The sequence below is a fragment of the Macaca thibetana genome, chromosome 3 (genome assembly GCF_024542745.1).
Source record: "Macaca thibetana thibetana isolate TM-01 chromosome 3, ASM2454274v1, whole genome shotgun sequence".
In the NCBI taxonomy this organism is placed as follows: Eukaryota; Metazoa; Chordata; class Mammalia; order Primates; family Cercopithecidae; genus Macaca; species Macaca thibetana.
The window spans coordinates 166,531,148-166,548,584 of record NC_065580.1 but is presented as its reverse complement, the minus strand read 5'-3'; the positions used below and the strand labels follow the sequence as shown (position 1 = coordinate 166,548,584).

The window sequence follows — 17,437 nt, the reverse complement described above, 5'->3', positions numbered from 1 at the left end:
CTGTGTTTACTGTTGGTGTTCCAAGATGCCTGGCTAAGGGTGGTGAACTTGTAAAACAAGGCTGAAAGGAACAGAAGAATTTTTTTGGATGAGAATAAATTCCTAGAGAAAAACGAGCCGGGCTACTTGAACTTGACTGAGAAATGAAGCCAGAGTTGAGAGCCAAGATCTTATCAGTAAAGCCTCCTGTGTATTATTCTCATGTGACTTTGTGTCATCACCTATTCACAACAAGCTATATAGACTATTAAGAGCCTCTAATAGGGTGCAACAAAAAAAAAGTCAGAAAGCACCCCTCCGGCTTACCCCAGTTTTCTTTCTTTTATTTTATTTTTTTTAATTTTTGAGTTTTGTGGGGACATAGTAGGTACATATATTTATGAGGTACATGAGATATTTTGATAGAGGCTTTCCAAGTGTAATAATCACGTCATGGAAAATGGGGTAGCCCTGTCCCCAAGCATTTATCCTTTATGTTACAAACAATCCAATTCTACAAGTTATTTTAAAATGTACAATTGAATTATTATTGACTATAGTCCCCTAGTTGTGCTATCAAGTACTGTCATTATTTATTCTTTCTATTTTTTTTTGCACCTATTGACCAGCCCCACTTCCCTCCCCAAATACCCTTCCCAGACCTTAGTAACTGTCCTTCTATTCTCTACTTCCATGAGTTCTATTGCTTTGATTTTTAGATCCCACAAATAAGTGAGAACATGTGACATTTGTCTTTCTGTGCCTGGTTTATTTCACTTAACACAAGAAACTCCCAGGATGTTGGTCTGGGCAAACATTTCTTGAGTAATACCCAGTAAGCACAGGCAATCAAGGCAAAAATGGACAAATGGGATCACATAAAGTTAAAACGCTTCTGCACAGCAAATGAAACAATCAACAAAGTGAAGAGACAACCCACAGAATTGGAGAACACATTTGCAAACTACCTCCAATTTTTTGTGCAGCATTGTACCACTGGGTTTCAGTGCCACATTCCGGTGGGAGTTGCATCAGTCAAATATGGGACAATGGCCTTCAGGGAGACGCTAAATACAAAGTGTAGTTCTGACTAGGAAACGAGTGAAACTTCCCAATCTCCTTTCCACAACCTCAACTGAAGGTGGAAAAAAAGCAAAGACATGCCTGGCCAGAACAGTGGTACCAAGAAGACATTCAGCTAACAACAATGTTACACAGCAGAATATGAGAATGACACTGTCCTTAGTGATTCCAGGAACACTTGAGGGACACTTGAGAGGGGTTGACATCCTAAGTAAATAGACAGGGGCAAGTTATTTTTATCTCTTGTTAATATGATCTCTTACTTGTTCTCAAGCTTCCGTAACATGGTGAACTAGGAAGATTTTCATCACATTCCACTATGGAGCCACAGATCTCACTGCGTCATAAGTAAACTTTTTATAGTAGTTGCAAAATAAAATGTTAAATAATAACAACGAAAACATTGAAAAGAACCAAAATATTTATACTTTAATTCATGTATTAGATAAAAGCAAAATACAAGTTTTTGCTAGGATCTTGATAGATAACATGATGGTAATGGTGGTAAGAAAAACAAAGCAAATTTAGGAGAACAAACTAGAGTGGCTATACATGAATAGGATTTCAGGTGACAGATTCCGAAAGTAAAAAAACAACTAGTATTCATAGAAGCAGCTTAACCATTGATAAATATCTGTCCATTGATGGTGAAGACAATAGAATGGATTTTCTGGAATGAAAGCACAGGACAGGACCAAACACATTTGGAGGTTTCTCCTCTGCTTCCAATTTCAACAATTCATTTAATAAGAGCCAGAGAATCCATATCCTCCATAGTATGATGGGCGGCAGCAGCCATATCCGTAACCTCCAAAGCCAGAGCCATATCCGTAGCCTCCAAAGCCAGAGCCATATCCGTAGCCTCCATAGCTACAGCCATAACCCCGTTTGCAGAAGCTGCCACATCCACAGCCATAGCCATAGCCCGGGCCACCGAAGCCTCCACAGCCATAGCCCAGGCCTCCGTAGTAGCTGCCGTAGTAACTCATGGTGTCAGGAGTGGTAAGTTGGTTTGCTATTCAGGCAAGATCCTGAGTGTGAATGCCAGCATGTGTAGAAGGAGGCTTATATACCCTGGTCAGAGCATGTAATAAACATGTGCCCCTCTTTTTGTGTCATTCCATGAATTCTACTTGGCTGAGGCAGCTTGTTAATCTATTGTCCTCTGACAATACTCAGTAAGAATGCCTGAGCTTTTTTGGCTACCTAGTTAGCTTGTCCCTGAGCTTGTTGCTTTAATTTGATTAGAAGGGATTGCTGCTTCTTCAAAGTCTAAGACATACCAAACCCAAATAGAATTATTTATTACCAGTCACTTAACATCAGTCACATGAAAAATTCTTGATTTCTATTTAAATATATTCTCATCACAAGCATTTTTGGACGTTGTTATAATTGATTCTACAAAATTTCAAGAAATAGCCAAGGTCAAGACTCTTAAATTCATCAGTTTCTTCATAAAGCACACATATTTTGTAGCATCAGAAGCAGGAAAGATTTGATTCACCTGTGTATGTACCTGAAAGAAACAAATGTCACCTAATTTGTAGACTTTTAAAACTTTGATCATGCACAATTGTTATATTTGTTTTGGGCTTTGCACGCCAACATGCAAAATATTGGTTTTGTTTTAAGAACACAGCACAATTGTAGTCCCAAGTGGAGAGACTCTTACAGGGATCAAAAGCCCATCTCGTGTGAAGTCTTTCCAGAGTTTTCTATTTATATCCCAAGTCCCTTTTCCATTATATGTTCTAACCTCACTGTTACCAAAAAATGAAGATTGTAATCTGCCTCCACACAGAATTTTTTCCCTTTCTCTACCTTTTGTCATTAATTCATCTCTCTTGTATCTTTTGCCGATTTTACTTCAAACTTCACCCAACTTCCTTTCCTTCACGATTCATTACTATATCCAGGTAAAAGTTCGAAGTAGGTAAAATGTTCTGGCTACAACCTATTTACTCAAATCAACATTCATTCTTTCCATTTAGATCTCCATAGTCAATATTTGCCTTTGTCTTTGCCTATTTTATGCCCATGATTTTTGTTGTGTTTTGTTTTTAAGCGCTTTTTAGTCAGCTTTTCCTAACATATCAACTAGATCTTTCTAAGATATTGATTATAGTGTTTCTTGTTTAAAACATTTTTCAACTCTTCAAATTATCTGAAATTTAAAAAATATTTGTGCAACTTAGCATAACAATAAATTCTCTAAATTTAAGGCACAATTGTGAAAAATATAGAAAAGAAGGAGTAGCTCTTTAGGGAGAGTTGGCCAGAGTTCCTCAGCTGAGCCCATAGAGTTAGAAATGCCTAAGGCTTACCCCATACCTGATTAAGCCTCATCCAGATGTACCTATGTCTTGAAACTTGGAACTCCAGAAAGGTATCAGTTTTATATGACTATAATCATACTACTAAGATTTTTTTTTTGAGATTTACGAGTAGCTGAATGACACATTTTAAAATTTTTATTTAAATTTTTTATTGATACATATTTTACATACTTATGAGATACATGTGATATTTAATTGCATGTATAGAATGTATAATGTTCAAGATAGAGTATTTGAAATATCCATCACTTTAAATATTTATCATTTCTTTACATTGGGAATAAATCAAGCTCTCTCTTCTAGCTACTTTGAAATATACAATATATTGTTGTTAACATAATCATTCTACAATAGAACTTACATCTTTCATCCAACTTTTCTCTCTCCTGCACCCACACACCCATCCCAGCCTCTGATATCTATCACTCTTTTCTCTACATTCATAAGATTAACTTTTTTATCTCCCACTTATGAGTGAGAACATGTGATACCTCTCTTTCTGTGCCTGTTTATTTCACTAAACATAATGACTTTCTGTTCAAGTGACACTTTCTTTTTATAATGTGATGTTTCTCTGACCTGCTGAGTGTCAAAACAAAATCTCATATTTAGTTGGCATTCAAAAATAATATTTGATTAAAGTACATGACTTTGACATCAATGCAAGGGTCATGAATAGCATAACACGAGCAACTTACTGGCTATTCTTGGAGGTGTTGTAAAGCTGAACACAAGTTCCAACGAGATTCCTGCTGTCAGAGTAGCATTTAACCCAACACTAGCCTTCCTCTTTGATATCTGTGTTATTGTAACCCAATTTCATTCCATTTTTATTCTCCATTTCAGAAAATCAGTCAAGTGATAAAATTCATATATTCATTTTTAATGAACCATTTAGAATTATGAATAAATTACATAGCATTAAGAATTTCACATTTTCTTGTGTAGCTCTGTCAGAGCATGTGACCATGATTAAAGGCTATTTTGTATGTTTTTGATATATAAAACTGTCTCTATATGGAAATAATGAGACACAAATGCGAAACTTCGATAGTACAATAAACACTAAATGTATTTTCAAAGAATAAAACATATGACTATGACATGCATAGCTTATTTTGTCCACTAGCTGTGTAAACTAGAAAAACAGTTTGAAGAATATGTAAAAAATCTGATTTCTTTTCTGTATATGCAAGTAAAAAAAGTCTCAATGAAATTTCCTTTGAGGGGTTATTCTTTTTCTATTCGTTTGTTGGATCAAAAGTAGATTTGGATCATCATTGTTTTTTAAGAATTGTTAGCTCATGTTGATAGATGGAAGAGTGAAAAGTGTTCTCACATGTTTCCTGGAAATAAGGACATTTTTGTTAGAAATTTTATATCATCTCAGAAATTATTCAATACAACCTTAAACAGCATGAAATTATAATAATATTGATTATACTAATAACAATGGCAGTAATAATTATATCGATTACTGCTTTTCAGCCACATGGAAACTATCCCTGAGACATTACCCAAATGAGAAGAAAATACTTCTAGTGAAATCCTGTTCTACTGGGTCAGACAATATAGCTGACCTCCCATAGAGTTACTTAGCTGTATTTCCCCTGTTCAGCCTGCTGTTGTAGGACACAGAATGCTTGAGAGCATTGACTTAAAGAAGAGGTCACGGCGCTTTGTTTTGTTTTTAACTTAGAGTCTAATTTTAACGTTGCTCATTGGTTAGTTACATTCAGAAGCAGATAAACTAAAATTTGATTGGTTTAATTCTTTATATCACAACAATAAAAATGAAGCATCGATGTTAATGTAAGAAAAGGGACTAACTCTCATAAAAGCAGTTGAGATAATTTAGCTCTTCTTACAACTATGACCAGAACTTTCATAATGGTTTATCTGACAACAATCAAGAAGAAAATACATAAAAAGTGAGTCTGCACAGTATCGTCTAATACCTGGGACTCAGGATGGCATGATTCTGATCCTAGTCTTGGCACCAATTATAAGAAAAATGACATATTCTGCTGGAATACAGCATTGCAAAATTTTAATGTCTCTTTCTGGTCCTTAATTGTGTGATTTAATTTTTGTCCTCATTTAATTATATTTGGCGAGCTTATACAAAACATCTGTAGGCACATATTATTGCCTGAAATTCCATTTTAGAAAAACAATATTGTTTTGGCCATTTCTTGAAAGGATAAGGTTTCACTGAAATTTATTTTATCATATATATATATAGAGAGAGAGAGAAACATATATGTATATATAATGATATTAATATAAGACATATAGAAATATATAAGATATATAAAATATACACATTATATACAAAATGTATATGTTATATATGTATGTATTATATATTTTATATATAATATATAATAAATAAATGAATATTTCATTAATATTTAAACATATAGTTCTATATATTAATAAATAAATAAATATAAATATCAAATTATCAATAATGTATTGAAATATAAATAAAATAGTATTTATTAATAACACAGAAATATAAAATATATTTATATATTTAATATATTGATTTACTTAATATTGAAATATATACACTTCTATATATAATAAATATACACTTATATATTTAAATATTAAATGACACTTTTAGTCAGTTGAAACTACACAATATTTTGCCTCATAATGATGTTTCTGTGTGTTTATAGTCCCTACTGCATTACAAATCCTTCCGTATAATAATGATGATAATAAAGAACACAATATTCCTATAAAAAGACAAGTGTAATGAGTTGAATGACTACAATTCATATTTTATTATCCAGTTTATCAAGGATTTTTAGGTCAGGCTTATTTTACATGCATAACAAACTAGATGAAAGCAGAAAATTATGAATAAAGGAAGATTATATATAATGCAAAGGTTCATAGAAAAAGAGAGTTTACTTCTCTTTAAGTTTTGGGGATATAGATTATAAGATTTGTGAGAAGCAAATGTGTTTTAATTACAGTTTTAATAATATGAATGTTGTGATACTCAATTTTAAGTGTCAGCTTGACTGGGTTAAGGGATGCTAGGATAGTTGGTAAAATATTTCTGGGTGGTCTGTGAGAGTTTTTCTAGAAAAGATTCACATTTTAATCTGTAGACTGAGTAAACATCACTCTTACCTATGTATGTAAGCATCATTTAATCTGTTGAAGACCTAAATAGAACTAAATGGGGAAGGTAAAGGGAGCTTGCTTTCTTAGCTGGGATCTTCATCCTCTCCTATCCTCACACATCAGCATTCCTGGTTAGAGCATTTGGTCTCAGATTGAGACTTAACATCATTGACTCCCCTGTTCTCTAGCTTTTGGGTTTGGACTGGAACTACTAGATCAGCTTTCCTGGGCCTCTAACTTGCAAACAGCAGATGATGAGACTTCTCAGCCTCTATAATTGCATGAGTTCTTCCCTAACAGTAAATGTTCTTCTGTATATCTATGTATATCCTATTGATTCTGTGAAATGCTTTGGATGTGTGTCCCTGCCCATATCTCATGTCAAATTGTAATCCCTACTGTTGGAGGAGGGGCCTAGTAGAAGGTGATTGGGTCATGGGGGCAGTGTCTAATGGTTTGGCATCATCCTCCTACTGCTGTCTTGTGAAGGGGTTCTCCCGGGATCTGCTTGTTTAACAGTGTGTAGCACCTCCCTTGACCTCTGTCTCCTGCGACCATGTGAAGATGTGCTTGCTTCTCCTTTGCCTTCCACCATAATTGAAAGTTTCCTGAGGCCTCTCTAGGAGAAGCCTGTGCAGCCCATAGAACCGTGAGCCAATTAAACTTATTTACTTTATAAATTACCCAGTCTCAGGTATTTTTTATAGCAGTGGGACAATGGACTAATACAGAAAATTGGTACCAGAGAAGAGGGACATTGCTATAAAGATACTTGAAAATGTGGAATGACTTTGGAACTGAGTAACAGGCAGAGGTTGGAACAGTTTGGAGAGCTCAGAAGAAGACAGGAAGATGGGGGAAAGTTTGGAACTTCCTAGAGACTTGTTAAATTGTTGTGACCAAAAGGCTGATAGTGACATGGACAGTAAAGCCCAGGATGAGACGGTCTCAGATGGAGATGAGAAACTTGTTGGAAACTGGAGAAAAGGTCATACTTGCTACGCTTTAGCAAAGAGACTGGCAGCACTGTGCCTGTGTTCTAGGGATCTGTTGAGCTTTGAACTTGAGGGAGATAATTTAGGGTATCTGGCAGACGAAATTTCTAAGCAGCAAATCATTCAAGATGTAACATGATACTTCTAACAGCATAACCTCATATGCTTGAACAAAGAGATTATCTGAAGTTGGAACTTACATGTCCAGAGCATAAAAGGGAAACAGAGCATAAAAGTTTGGAAAATTTGCAGCCCAGCCACATCATAGAAAACAAAATCTCAATGTCTGGGGAGAAATTCAAGCCTATTGCAGAAATTTGCATAAGTAGAGAGGAGCCAGATGTTAATAGCCAAGACAATGGAAAAATGCCTCCAAGTCATTTTATAGACCGTTGCAGCAGCCCTTTCACCACAGGCCTAGAGGCCTAGGAGAGAAAAATGATTTTGTGGGCCAGGCCTAGGGCCCCACTGTTCTGTGCAGCCTTGGGATATGTTGCCTTGAGTCCTAGACACTCCATCTCCAGCCATGGCTAAAAGGGCTCCAGTTACATCTCAGGCTGATGGTCCAGAGAGTGCAAGCCAGGAGCTACCAAGGTTTTCACATGGTGTTAAGCCTGTGGGTGCACTGAGGGCAAGAGTTGAGGCTTGGGAGCTCCTGCCTAGATTTTAGAGGATGTATGACAATGCCTGGATTTCCAGACAGAAGTCTGCTGCAAGCGTGGAGCCTTTATGGAGAACCTCTGCTGGGGCAATATGGAGGGGAAATGTGGGTTTAGAGACCCCACCCAGAGTCTCTACTGAGGCACTGCGTAGTGGAGCTGTGAGAAGAAGGTCACCATCTTCCAGACCCCAGAATGGTAGATTCACCAACAACTTCCACTGTGTGCCTGGAAAAGCTGTGGATTCTCAATGCAAGCCTGTGAACGCAGCCAGGAGGACTGTACCCTGCAGAGCTACAGAAGTGGAGCTGCCCAATGCCTTGGGAGTCTGCTCTTTGCATCAGTGTGGCCTGGGTGTGAGACATGGAGTAAAAGGAGATTATGTTGAAGCTGTAATATTTAATGACTGCCCTGCTGGGTTTTGGACTTGTTTGGGGTCTATAGCCCCTTTGTTTTGGCCAATTTCTCCCTTCGGAATGGGAGCATTTACACATTTACACCTTTACCCCCATTGTATCTTAGAAGTAAGTAACTTGTTTTGAAATCCCCTCAAGGTAACAGATGCTGCATCACTAGAGCAGCAGCTTAGTAGAAGCCGGTGAATCTATATCCTCTGTAGCATGACGGGCAGCAGCAACCATCTGCATAGCCTCTGTAGCCACAGCCATATCTCCTGTCTTCATAGCCACAGCCATAGCCCAGTCTGTGGAAGCTGCCACATCCACAGCTGTAGCCATAGCCCATGCCACCAAAACCCCCACAGCCATAGCTCAGACCTCCATAGTAGCCGCCATAGTAGCTCATGGTGTCGGAGATAGTGACTTGGGTTTACTGTCCAAGGCAATGTCCTGAGTGTGAATATCAGCACGTTTAGGGAACACTTATATACCCTGAGCAGAACATGTGATAAACATGTGGCCATCCTTTTACAGCATCCCAATTTATTTATTTACTCGATGCAAATCATCAATCTGTTTGTTAGCAAAAGGAGAGATACAAACTCATTAAAATCTTTGAGCTGGCTTAGCTGCATGGTTAGAATGCCCTTTAACTTATTACATTCTTTTTTTTTTTTTAAGATGGAGTCTTGCTCTTGTTGCCCAGGCTGGAGTGCAGTGGTGTGATTTCAGCTCACTGCAGCCTCCACCTCCTGGGTTCAAGTGATTCTCCTGCTTCAGCCTCCTGAGTAGCTGGGATTACAGGTGCCTGCCACCACTCCCAGCTAATGTTTATATTTTTAGTAGAGACGGGGTTTCACCATGTGGGCCAGGCTGGTCTCGAACTCCTGACCTCAGGTGATCCACCCGCCTTGGCCTCCCAAACTGCTGGGATTACAGGCGTGAGCCACTGTGCCCAGCTGATACATTCTTTTTAATGACAAAATAGTCTGCATTTTCAAAGTTACACAATTTTTTAAAATTCTAAATATAATTCTTCATCACTAAGCATATTGAATTATTCGTATTTGATACTGTGTTTTTATTAATTTTTTTCTAATTTCTCATTTTTATACCATTCCTTAGATTGTTCAATTTTACCTCCCCCTAGATTCAAATACATTGATCAAGTTTAAAACTTTTAAATCTAGTAAAGCCTTCAAATATCAAATATCTTTACTGGGTTGAGAAATTAAGGCTATTCCTCCTTCAAAAGAAAAGGAACTTTTTGAATAAATAAATTTTCTGATCAGCTGTGGTAAATACAAAGTAATGGAAATATGTATGTAGGCATAATATAAAACTACTTTAATTTTCTATATCAGCTTGCAAAACATTGTTTTGGCTTATCAGCATAACAAAAGTTCTTCCAGAAACCGAGATACTATTCAAGAGAACAAACTCACTGTTACACCAGCCTGACCAACTATTCAAAAATATTCTCTTCAGGTAGGGTACAGTGGCTTACCTCTGTAATGCTGGAGGCCAAAGTGGGAGGATCACTTGAGCCCAGGTGTATTAGTTTGTTTTCACACTGCTGATAAAGACATACCTGAGACTGGGAAGAAAAATAGGTTTCATTGGACTCACAGTTCCACATGGCTGGGGAGGCCTCAGAATCATGGCAGGAGGTGAAAGGCACTTCTTACATGGTGGCGGCAAGAGAAAATGAGGAAAAAGCAAAAGTGAAAATCCCTGATAAACCCATCAGATCTCATGAGACTTATTCACTATCATGAGAATAACAAGGGAAAGACCAATCCTCATGATTCAATTACCTCCCCCTGAATCCCTCCCACAACACATGGGAATTCTGGGAGACACAATTCAAGTTGAGATTCGGATGGGGACATGGCCAAACTATATCACCAGGAGTTTGAGAGTAGCTTAGGCAACATAGGAAGACCTTGTCTCTACAAAATTAAAAAAAAAAAATAGCCAGATGTGAGGGTGCACACCTATGGTTCCAGCTACTTGGGAGGCTAAGGCAGGAGGATTGTTTGATCCCTGGGAAGTTGATGCTGCAGTGAGCCATGATCGTGCCACTGCACTCCAGCCTGGGTGACAGAGTGAAACTGTCTAAAACATACACACACACACGAAAACAATCATTTCTATTTTTACCGTTACACAATTTTCCAGAACTGGCTCTACATAAAGTATTACCTAGGCTACTCAGATGATCTTGGCTTCATGCTTTACAGATACCACTTGTCTTCCACTTCCTAGTCTTCCTCACTATGTATATATCCGTTCTCTTTATCAAACCTTTTCATTTTATGCTGTATTCATTCCCGATATGTACTAGTGCTACGTAGGTATTTGTTCTTATCCATTTTTTTTCCAATCAATATTTTATCCTTCTACCCATATATTTAATTTTATCACAATATTTTTATCCTTATGTTTTCTTTTCCAATTCTGTGTGCCTCACCTTCTTATTTTCTCTCAACCAGCAAACAAAAGACATTATTTGTTTATTAAAGTTACACATTTTTGAACAGTAGTTTATATGACTCTTAGAGTCATATAATATATCTAACAGTCTCTTACAATTCTGATACCTTGAAAATCTCAAATGCAGATGTGCACTGATGAAATAACTGAGATAGGAAGCAAGGATGTGAGGAGGGCTGGCCATTCTCCACCGATTTTCTATACTTACTCTGGGAAGACAGTAAATCAAGTCCAAGTTTAGCTCCACCAGAATATGACCATATATTGGACTTGGGTCTTTAAGCAGTGCTTTGCTTTACAAGACTGTAAACATTTTGCCAAAGGTATTTTTTTGTTGCTTTGTTTTCTGTTTTGCTTTGTTTTGAGGTTTATAAGCAACGTTTTTGATAAAGCATTTTCTCAACTTGATTTGTTCACTATTCTTCCAAAAACGTTGTTGGATAAATGAAAGAATGAATTTTGCCTGCCTCAACATGTAGTGCACATCTCATGAGGAGTATGCACTCAAAATGGCTTTCAGGTTTTAAAGGAATATTCAACTCAATATTTGCCGTGGTTGCTTTCTCCTTTATCAAAATTCGTTCCACCTTTATTTTCGTTCTGAAAAAGAAAACTGGACAATTTTTAAATTCTCAATAAGTAGTTGTTGAAGACAAGCAATAATAAGTAAGTCTAACTAGTTTAAGAATCTCATTAATTCTTGGGTATACCCTCCAGATTTTCTAACCCTCATGAAAGGCTAATGTACATTGCTGTTTCTGATGCCTATAACCATCTCCAAGAGAAATATCATCCATTAGATTTTACAAATTAAAGGCAATTTTTATTATTTTTTACAAACAAAATATTATTTAATAAAATACGCCCTGCTTTACTTATGTATTTTCAAGAACAAAATAATAAGATATATCTCATTGTGATACACAAATACACATATATTGATACATGCACATATATCATCATATAATGCTGTGAAATATATGAACCAAAACAATCAAAGACTTCTGCTTTTTTCCTAATTAAAAAGTAGAACAATTATAGTATCGTTTGGATAGCGATTAACTTTGGAAATTGAGAAATGTTTATTTTTCTGATTTTTTCACTTAATTCAGTGGACTTGCACAATTAGTTCTCTGTTATGCTATTTTTGGGAGATTTTTCCAGGAAGATCATGAGTTAATTGTGAAACTCAGATCCTGTGTTGAGGTGTGAAATAATGAAAATAAAGTTTTCTACTGGCTGGGTGATTAACTTTTGAGAGATAAAGACATTTTTCTATAAATTCAAAACATGTTTCTTTAACCCAGATAAAAATTAAATAAAAAATAAGATGTAATAAAATTTGATAATGCATTTGAATAAAAGTATAATATACAATGTTTCTCAATATAATCATATTGATGGGTGTTTTTATTTTTAGCTTCATAAGGCATGTCCATTGACTTTGAAACTATTAACCTGAATGAATAAGTGCAAAATAATGGAACCACATAACTGTACCTTGCCTTTCTACGCATTGTGATCCTACAACATCCAGATTGAACTGACTAGAAGAATAGCTGATATCACATGGCTAAGCAAATTTAACTTTGTGACTTTCAAATGAAAACTTTAATCCCTTGAAACAGATATATCCATACAGATAAATATAGGTATACTTATACATATGTATATATACTTATAGATATGCATATAGATGTGGTTACAGTTGAAGTCTAGATGAAGGTAACATTGAAATCAAGAGGTTCAATTCTCTAAATCAGAACAATAAAATATTATAGAAAAGTGATTATAAGAAACCATTTTCATTTCCCCCATAAATTCAGTCATGTTTATGGAAACTGAGCAGAACATTCAAGATATCCTCTTTGGGTTCATGAAGGGAGAAAATATACTGGGAATAAAGGCTTCATGGTGGCACCTGCATTCAGAAGACCTTGGCAATAACCCTGATCCTGACTCTGCCACTAGAGCTAGTGTAAGTTTCCTGAGTGTTTTTGCTGCTGTCATTGTTGTTTAACCTACAAGATGAAATGAATGTAACTGCTACCATTTAATGTCTGTTCTAGTAGAGCAACTTTTAATGCTACTGTGTGACTCAATCAGACACATTTAACAAGTTTTGACATTTAAACAAAATATCTTGATTTTATGTTGTTTGTTGAATATATCCTTTGATTTTAGAAAAAAGCTGATATTCATTTATATCTTTTAAAAATTTCATCAACAAAATGCCCCCTTCTTCCTATTTTTATCAGGGGAGTGGTTTAACTGAAATTCAGGTTTGTAAGAAAACTCTTTGGATCAAAGTGTTCTTGTCATCAGCTTAAGCTAAAAAATAAATTAGTTTGCCCAGGCGCGGTGGCTCACGCCTGTAATCCCAGCACTTTGGGAGGCCGAGGCGGGTGGATCACAAGGTCAGGAGATCGAGACCACGGTGAAACCCCGTCTCTACTAAAAATACAAAAGATGAGCCGGGGGCGGTGGCGGGCGCCTGTAGTCCCAGCTACTCGGGAGGCTGAGGCAGGAGAATGGTGTGAACCCAGGAGGTGGAGCTTTCAGTGAGCCAGGATCGCGCCACTGCACTCCAGCTTGGGCTACAGAGCGAGACTCCGTCTCAAAAAAATAAAATAAAATAAATAAATAAATAAATAAATAAATAAATAAATAAATAGTTCACATTAAAGTCTTGTTTCTTTCCCTTGTTAAGTTGCAAAATTTTCAATATAATGGTGATGGTGAAGAAGAATGCTGTATCATACCATGAGGATTAAGTACGATAATAGAAAAGCCAGTTGGAAAAAAATATCTAAAATGTTTTGAGTTAAATATGTTAAACCAATATGAAAAAAACTCTACACTAATTTAATAGTTACATCAGTTGTTCAATGAAAATGTCAAATAAATTAATGAGCAGAAGAGTATGATAGGGTGAGGTTATACCAAATACAATAATTTGGAAAGATAATATACTTTCATAATTAACCTAGAAATATGGTTTGATCTGTCACCATTTGCTTGCTCTTACAATAAAAGAAAGAAATTTTGAACGGATAGAAAGATTCATTACACATTCGCAGTGAGTTGACAAATGTGACCTGAATTAAATAAAACATATATGCTTGATATATAAATATAAAGACATGTTAAGTAGGTATTGCTTTTTGTTGTTGACTTAAATCTGAATACTATCTAAATAAAAGCAAAACGTTGAAAAATGTGAGATTACTAACCATTCTGAAGTTCTATTTTTCATTTCAATCTAGAATTATTATTCCTTGGAGCTATTGATGTATTTATCTGCATGTATGTTTATGAGGTATATGAAAATCATAGATTCTCAGTCAGGGAGATAGCGTCTCTGAATGACATCATCACTTACATATAATTGAGTTTCATGAACAAAACGGAACCACATTGTGTTTTGAAATTAGAATGTTTTATTGGAAGATAAATAGATAATTCAACCAGTTATAAAAGCAAAAGTAGAGAATACCAGGATTATGATAGAGAGATGGGTGCACATAGAAAAGATTGCCTGAAATTCTGAGATGTTAAATTCTTTTGTGCAAATAACTCCAGCATGATCTTGGTTGTCCAATGATTGAAGTCAGCTTTGGGAAAGTCCTCTTATAATTTCAGATATTGTGTTGCTGGGGCAGTAGTTTAATAGAATCCAGAGAATCCATATCCTCCATAGTATGATGGGCGGTAGCAGCCATATCCGTAGCCTCCAAAGCCAGAACCATATCCACAGCCTCCGAAGCCAGAGTCACATCCGTAGCCTCCAAAGCCAGAGCCGTATCTGTAGCCTCCATAGCCACAGCCAGAACCCAGTCTGCAGAAGCCGCCACATCCACATCCATAGCCATAGCCCAGGCCACTGAAGCCTCCGTAGCCATAGCCCAGGCCTCCGTAGTAGCTGCCGTAGTAGCTCATGGTGTCAGGGGTAGTGAGTTTGGTTTGCTGCTCAAGGCAAGGTCCTGAGTGTGAATGTTGGCATCTGCGCAGGCATGCTTATATACCCTGACAGATCACGTGACAAAACACTTCCTGCCTATTTTAGTGTAATTCTATATGTTACACTTACCTGACCCAATCCTGACATCTGAAGAGGCCCTCAAACTCATTAAAGTGTTTGAGCTTACATTGCATTTCTGTCTTGTCATGCTGTCTCTTTAACATATTGCATCACTTTTATGAATACAAATTGCTGTAGGTTCAAAGTCTGTACATACCAGACCTTAAATAGACTTCTTTGTAGGCATGTTGCATTACACAGTTGGTAATGCTACATTTTGAAATTAAGTATTGCTTCATCTCTGGCTTTCCTGGAATTGTTTTGCTTCATTTGTGATTGCATAACAGACTTTGGTTAAATTCAATGCTCTGAAATTTATCATATTCTTCCAGAGTTATCTTATACCTTAGGTGAGGTCCCTTTTTAAAGAGATACAAACATTTGAAAGACTGGAGCCATCTGCTCACCTGCTATGCCTAAACAGTAAAGAACTTCATGGGGTTAAAAAAGTTAAAATAAAGCCACCATTCTTCTATTATTCTAGAACATTGGCCATCATAATCAATATTCTCCTTTTTTTGTTGTTTTACTAGTTTAAAAAATAAAAACCATTTAGATTTAACAACATAACAGAATATAGCTCAAACATTAAAGTCAAATCACAGTAATAAAAAATCTATTTCCTAAGCAGCTTTACAAACTGTTCAAAATTTTTTTCACACCCTGACTCCCTTACTGCCATATTAGACATCCAAGGTGCTACCAAAAATACAGATTGTATGGCTCTCCTCTCTTACAAACACCATTCATTCCTTTTTCCTGATCCACACAATTATCCTCTTTTCAATATATTCTTTCAGTTCCCATTAGCGTCTGGGACTAGGTGAGATGGTGAAATATATGGAATTCTCTTTGCCTCCCATCAATTTTCATTTAGTACTTACTTAAATTCATATCTATATCTATATCTATATATATAGATATATAGACATATGTATATAAAGATATATATATAATCTTCAAATTTTGATAATATTTTTGCCTTTATATTACCTTTACCTATTGTGTGTTCCTTTTTTTCCTCAAGGAAAATAGCTAACTAATCTTTATTAAGATGTTAAGCATTTATTAAAGTGTTAGATGTTAAAAATAGATGCCATTGCCCAAGACCCTGGGAAATTCAGTAAGAGACTGTTAGCATTGTGAATGTCTTAATTATCCCCCAAAATATGTATAATGTAAAAAGACAGGATGAAGAAAATAATAAAGACAAAGAGTACCTCAGCTGACTCTAAGAATTTAGTCACCTAGACCCAAGGATGACCCCAAACCCCACCCACATATGCCCTTTAACTTTAAGCTTAAATATATAATTTCTTGTTAAACTTGTATTACTTTGAATATACTGTTCAACTTTTGATGAGTTTATAAGCAATTTTCAAATTATGCATTTCTCCAGATAGATTTGCTGGCTGCAGTTCAATGACCAGCATGCAATAGAAACTCAATATATAAATATTGAATAGATGAATGAATTCTAAAGTTCTTACAGGTAAAAATCTTACATCTCATAGAAATGAACAATACTATGAATGTATCCAACAATAAGAATTTAAAAAAGAAATTAGCTCAAATAGCTTTCTTTCTTTAGAGGAACAAATAAGCTATCATTTCATTTGCTTTTTGTTGCTGTTGTTTAAGGCATATTTAAAAATACTTAAATCTTAAGTGCACAAGTTGGTGATATTTTTCTTATATTTATAGACCATCTATAACAAGCACACTCTAATTCCCAAAATCTGTCCCTTGACTCTAGCAGTCCATATTATTCCGTGTAGAGTAACTATTAACATCCTGCATAAGGCTTTCTTGTTCTCTACTTCACTTAGGTGGTCTCATATAGCATACTGAAACTTTCCATTTCCATCCCCAATTGGTCTGTGTATCACTGTCTATTAGGTAGATCTCTGTCATATGTAACGTGAATTTTGTCGTTTTAATTTCTGAAAAGTAGTCTACTACATGAATAGAGCACAACTGATTTATGATTCTACTCTGGTAGGCCTATATTTGAGGAGTTTAGTGGTTTCAGTTTTGGTTTGGTTTTTTTTTTTTTTTTTTTGCTACAGTGAATAAAGAAAGCTGTTACGTACCTTTTTATAAATTTTCTTTTTTTCTTTTTTTCTTTTTTTTTTAATGGAGTCTCACTCTATCATGCAGACTGGAGTGCAGTGGCACTATCTTGGCTCACTGCAACCTCTGTCTCCCAGGTTCAAGTGATTATCCTGCCTCTGCCTCCCAAATAACTGGGACTACAGGCATG

General features: G+C 36.0%; 4 protein-coding genes across 5 annotated transcripts in view; all 4 read right to left on the bottom strand.

The window, feature by feature from the left end:
* Positions 1–17,437, bottom strand: part of TIAM1 (TIAM Rac1 associated GEF 1) — a 1,375,699-nt gene that overhangs the window by 180,416 nt on the left and 1,177,846 nt on the right. The gene's annotated exons all lie outside the window — the stretch shown is intronic.
* On the bottom strand, positions 1,478–3,094 carry LOC126951714 (keratin-associated protein 19-3-like). 2 transcript variants are annotated; one of them, XM_050786118.1, is made up of 2 exons: positions 1,925–3,094; positions 1,478–1,870 (listed from the first exon to the last, which is right to left on the bottom strand). In XM_050786118.1, exons 1-2 carry the CDS (start codon positions 2,049–2,051, stop codon positions 1,806–1,808), a joined length of 192 nt encoding a protein of 63 aa, XP_050642075.1. In that variant the 5' UTR covers positions 2,052–3,094; the 3' UTR covers positions 1,478–1,805. The 2 variants fall into 2 exon arrangements, with proteins under 2 accessions (XP_050642075.1, XP_050642076.1); XM_050786119.1 differs by having other exon boundaries at positions 1,478–1,897; positions 1,967–2,051.
* On the bottom strand, positions 7,386–9,564 carry LOC126951716 (keratin-associated protein 19-2-like). The gene has a single exon (XM_050786121.1). It carries the CDS (start codon positions 9,001–9,003, stop codon positions 8,785–8,787), a length of 219 nt encoding a protein of 72 aa, XP_050642078.1. The 5' UTR covers positions 9,004–9,564; the 3' UTR covers positions 7,386–8,784.
* LOC126951711 (keratin-associated protein 19-3-like) lies at positions 14,410–15,123 on the bottom strand. Its single transcript, XM_050786114.1, has one exon. The coding sequence runs from the start codon at positions 15,030–15,032 to the stop codon at positions 14,760–14,762; it is 273 nt and encodes a 90-aa protein (XP_050642071.1). The 5' UTR covers positions 15,033–15,123; the 3' UTR covers positions 14,410–14,759.

What these genes read in the sequence shown, in the direction of transcription:
- LOC126951716 (XM_050786121.1), bottom strand. Translation starts at nt 9,003, where the DNA reads ATGAGCTACTATGGCGGCTACTATGGAGGTCTGAGCTATGGCTGTGGG.
- LOC126951711 (XM_050786114.1), bottom strand. Translation starts at nt 15,032, where the DNA reads ATGAGCTACTACGGCAGCTACTACGGAGGCCTGGGCTATGGCTACGGA.
- LOC126951714 (XM_050786118.1), bottom strand. Translation starts at nt 2,051, where the DNA reads ATGAGTTACTACGGCAGCTACTACGGAGGCCTGGGCTATGGCTGTGGA. An exon ending in TTATGGCTGTAGCTATGGAG is followed by an intron (nt 1,871 to 1,924) that starts GCTACGGATATG and finishes CTGGCTTTGGAG; the next exon opens with GTTACGGATATGGCTGCTGC.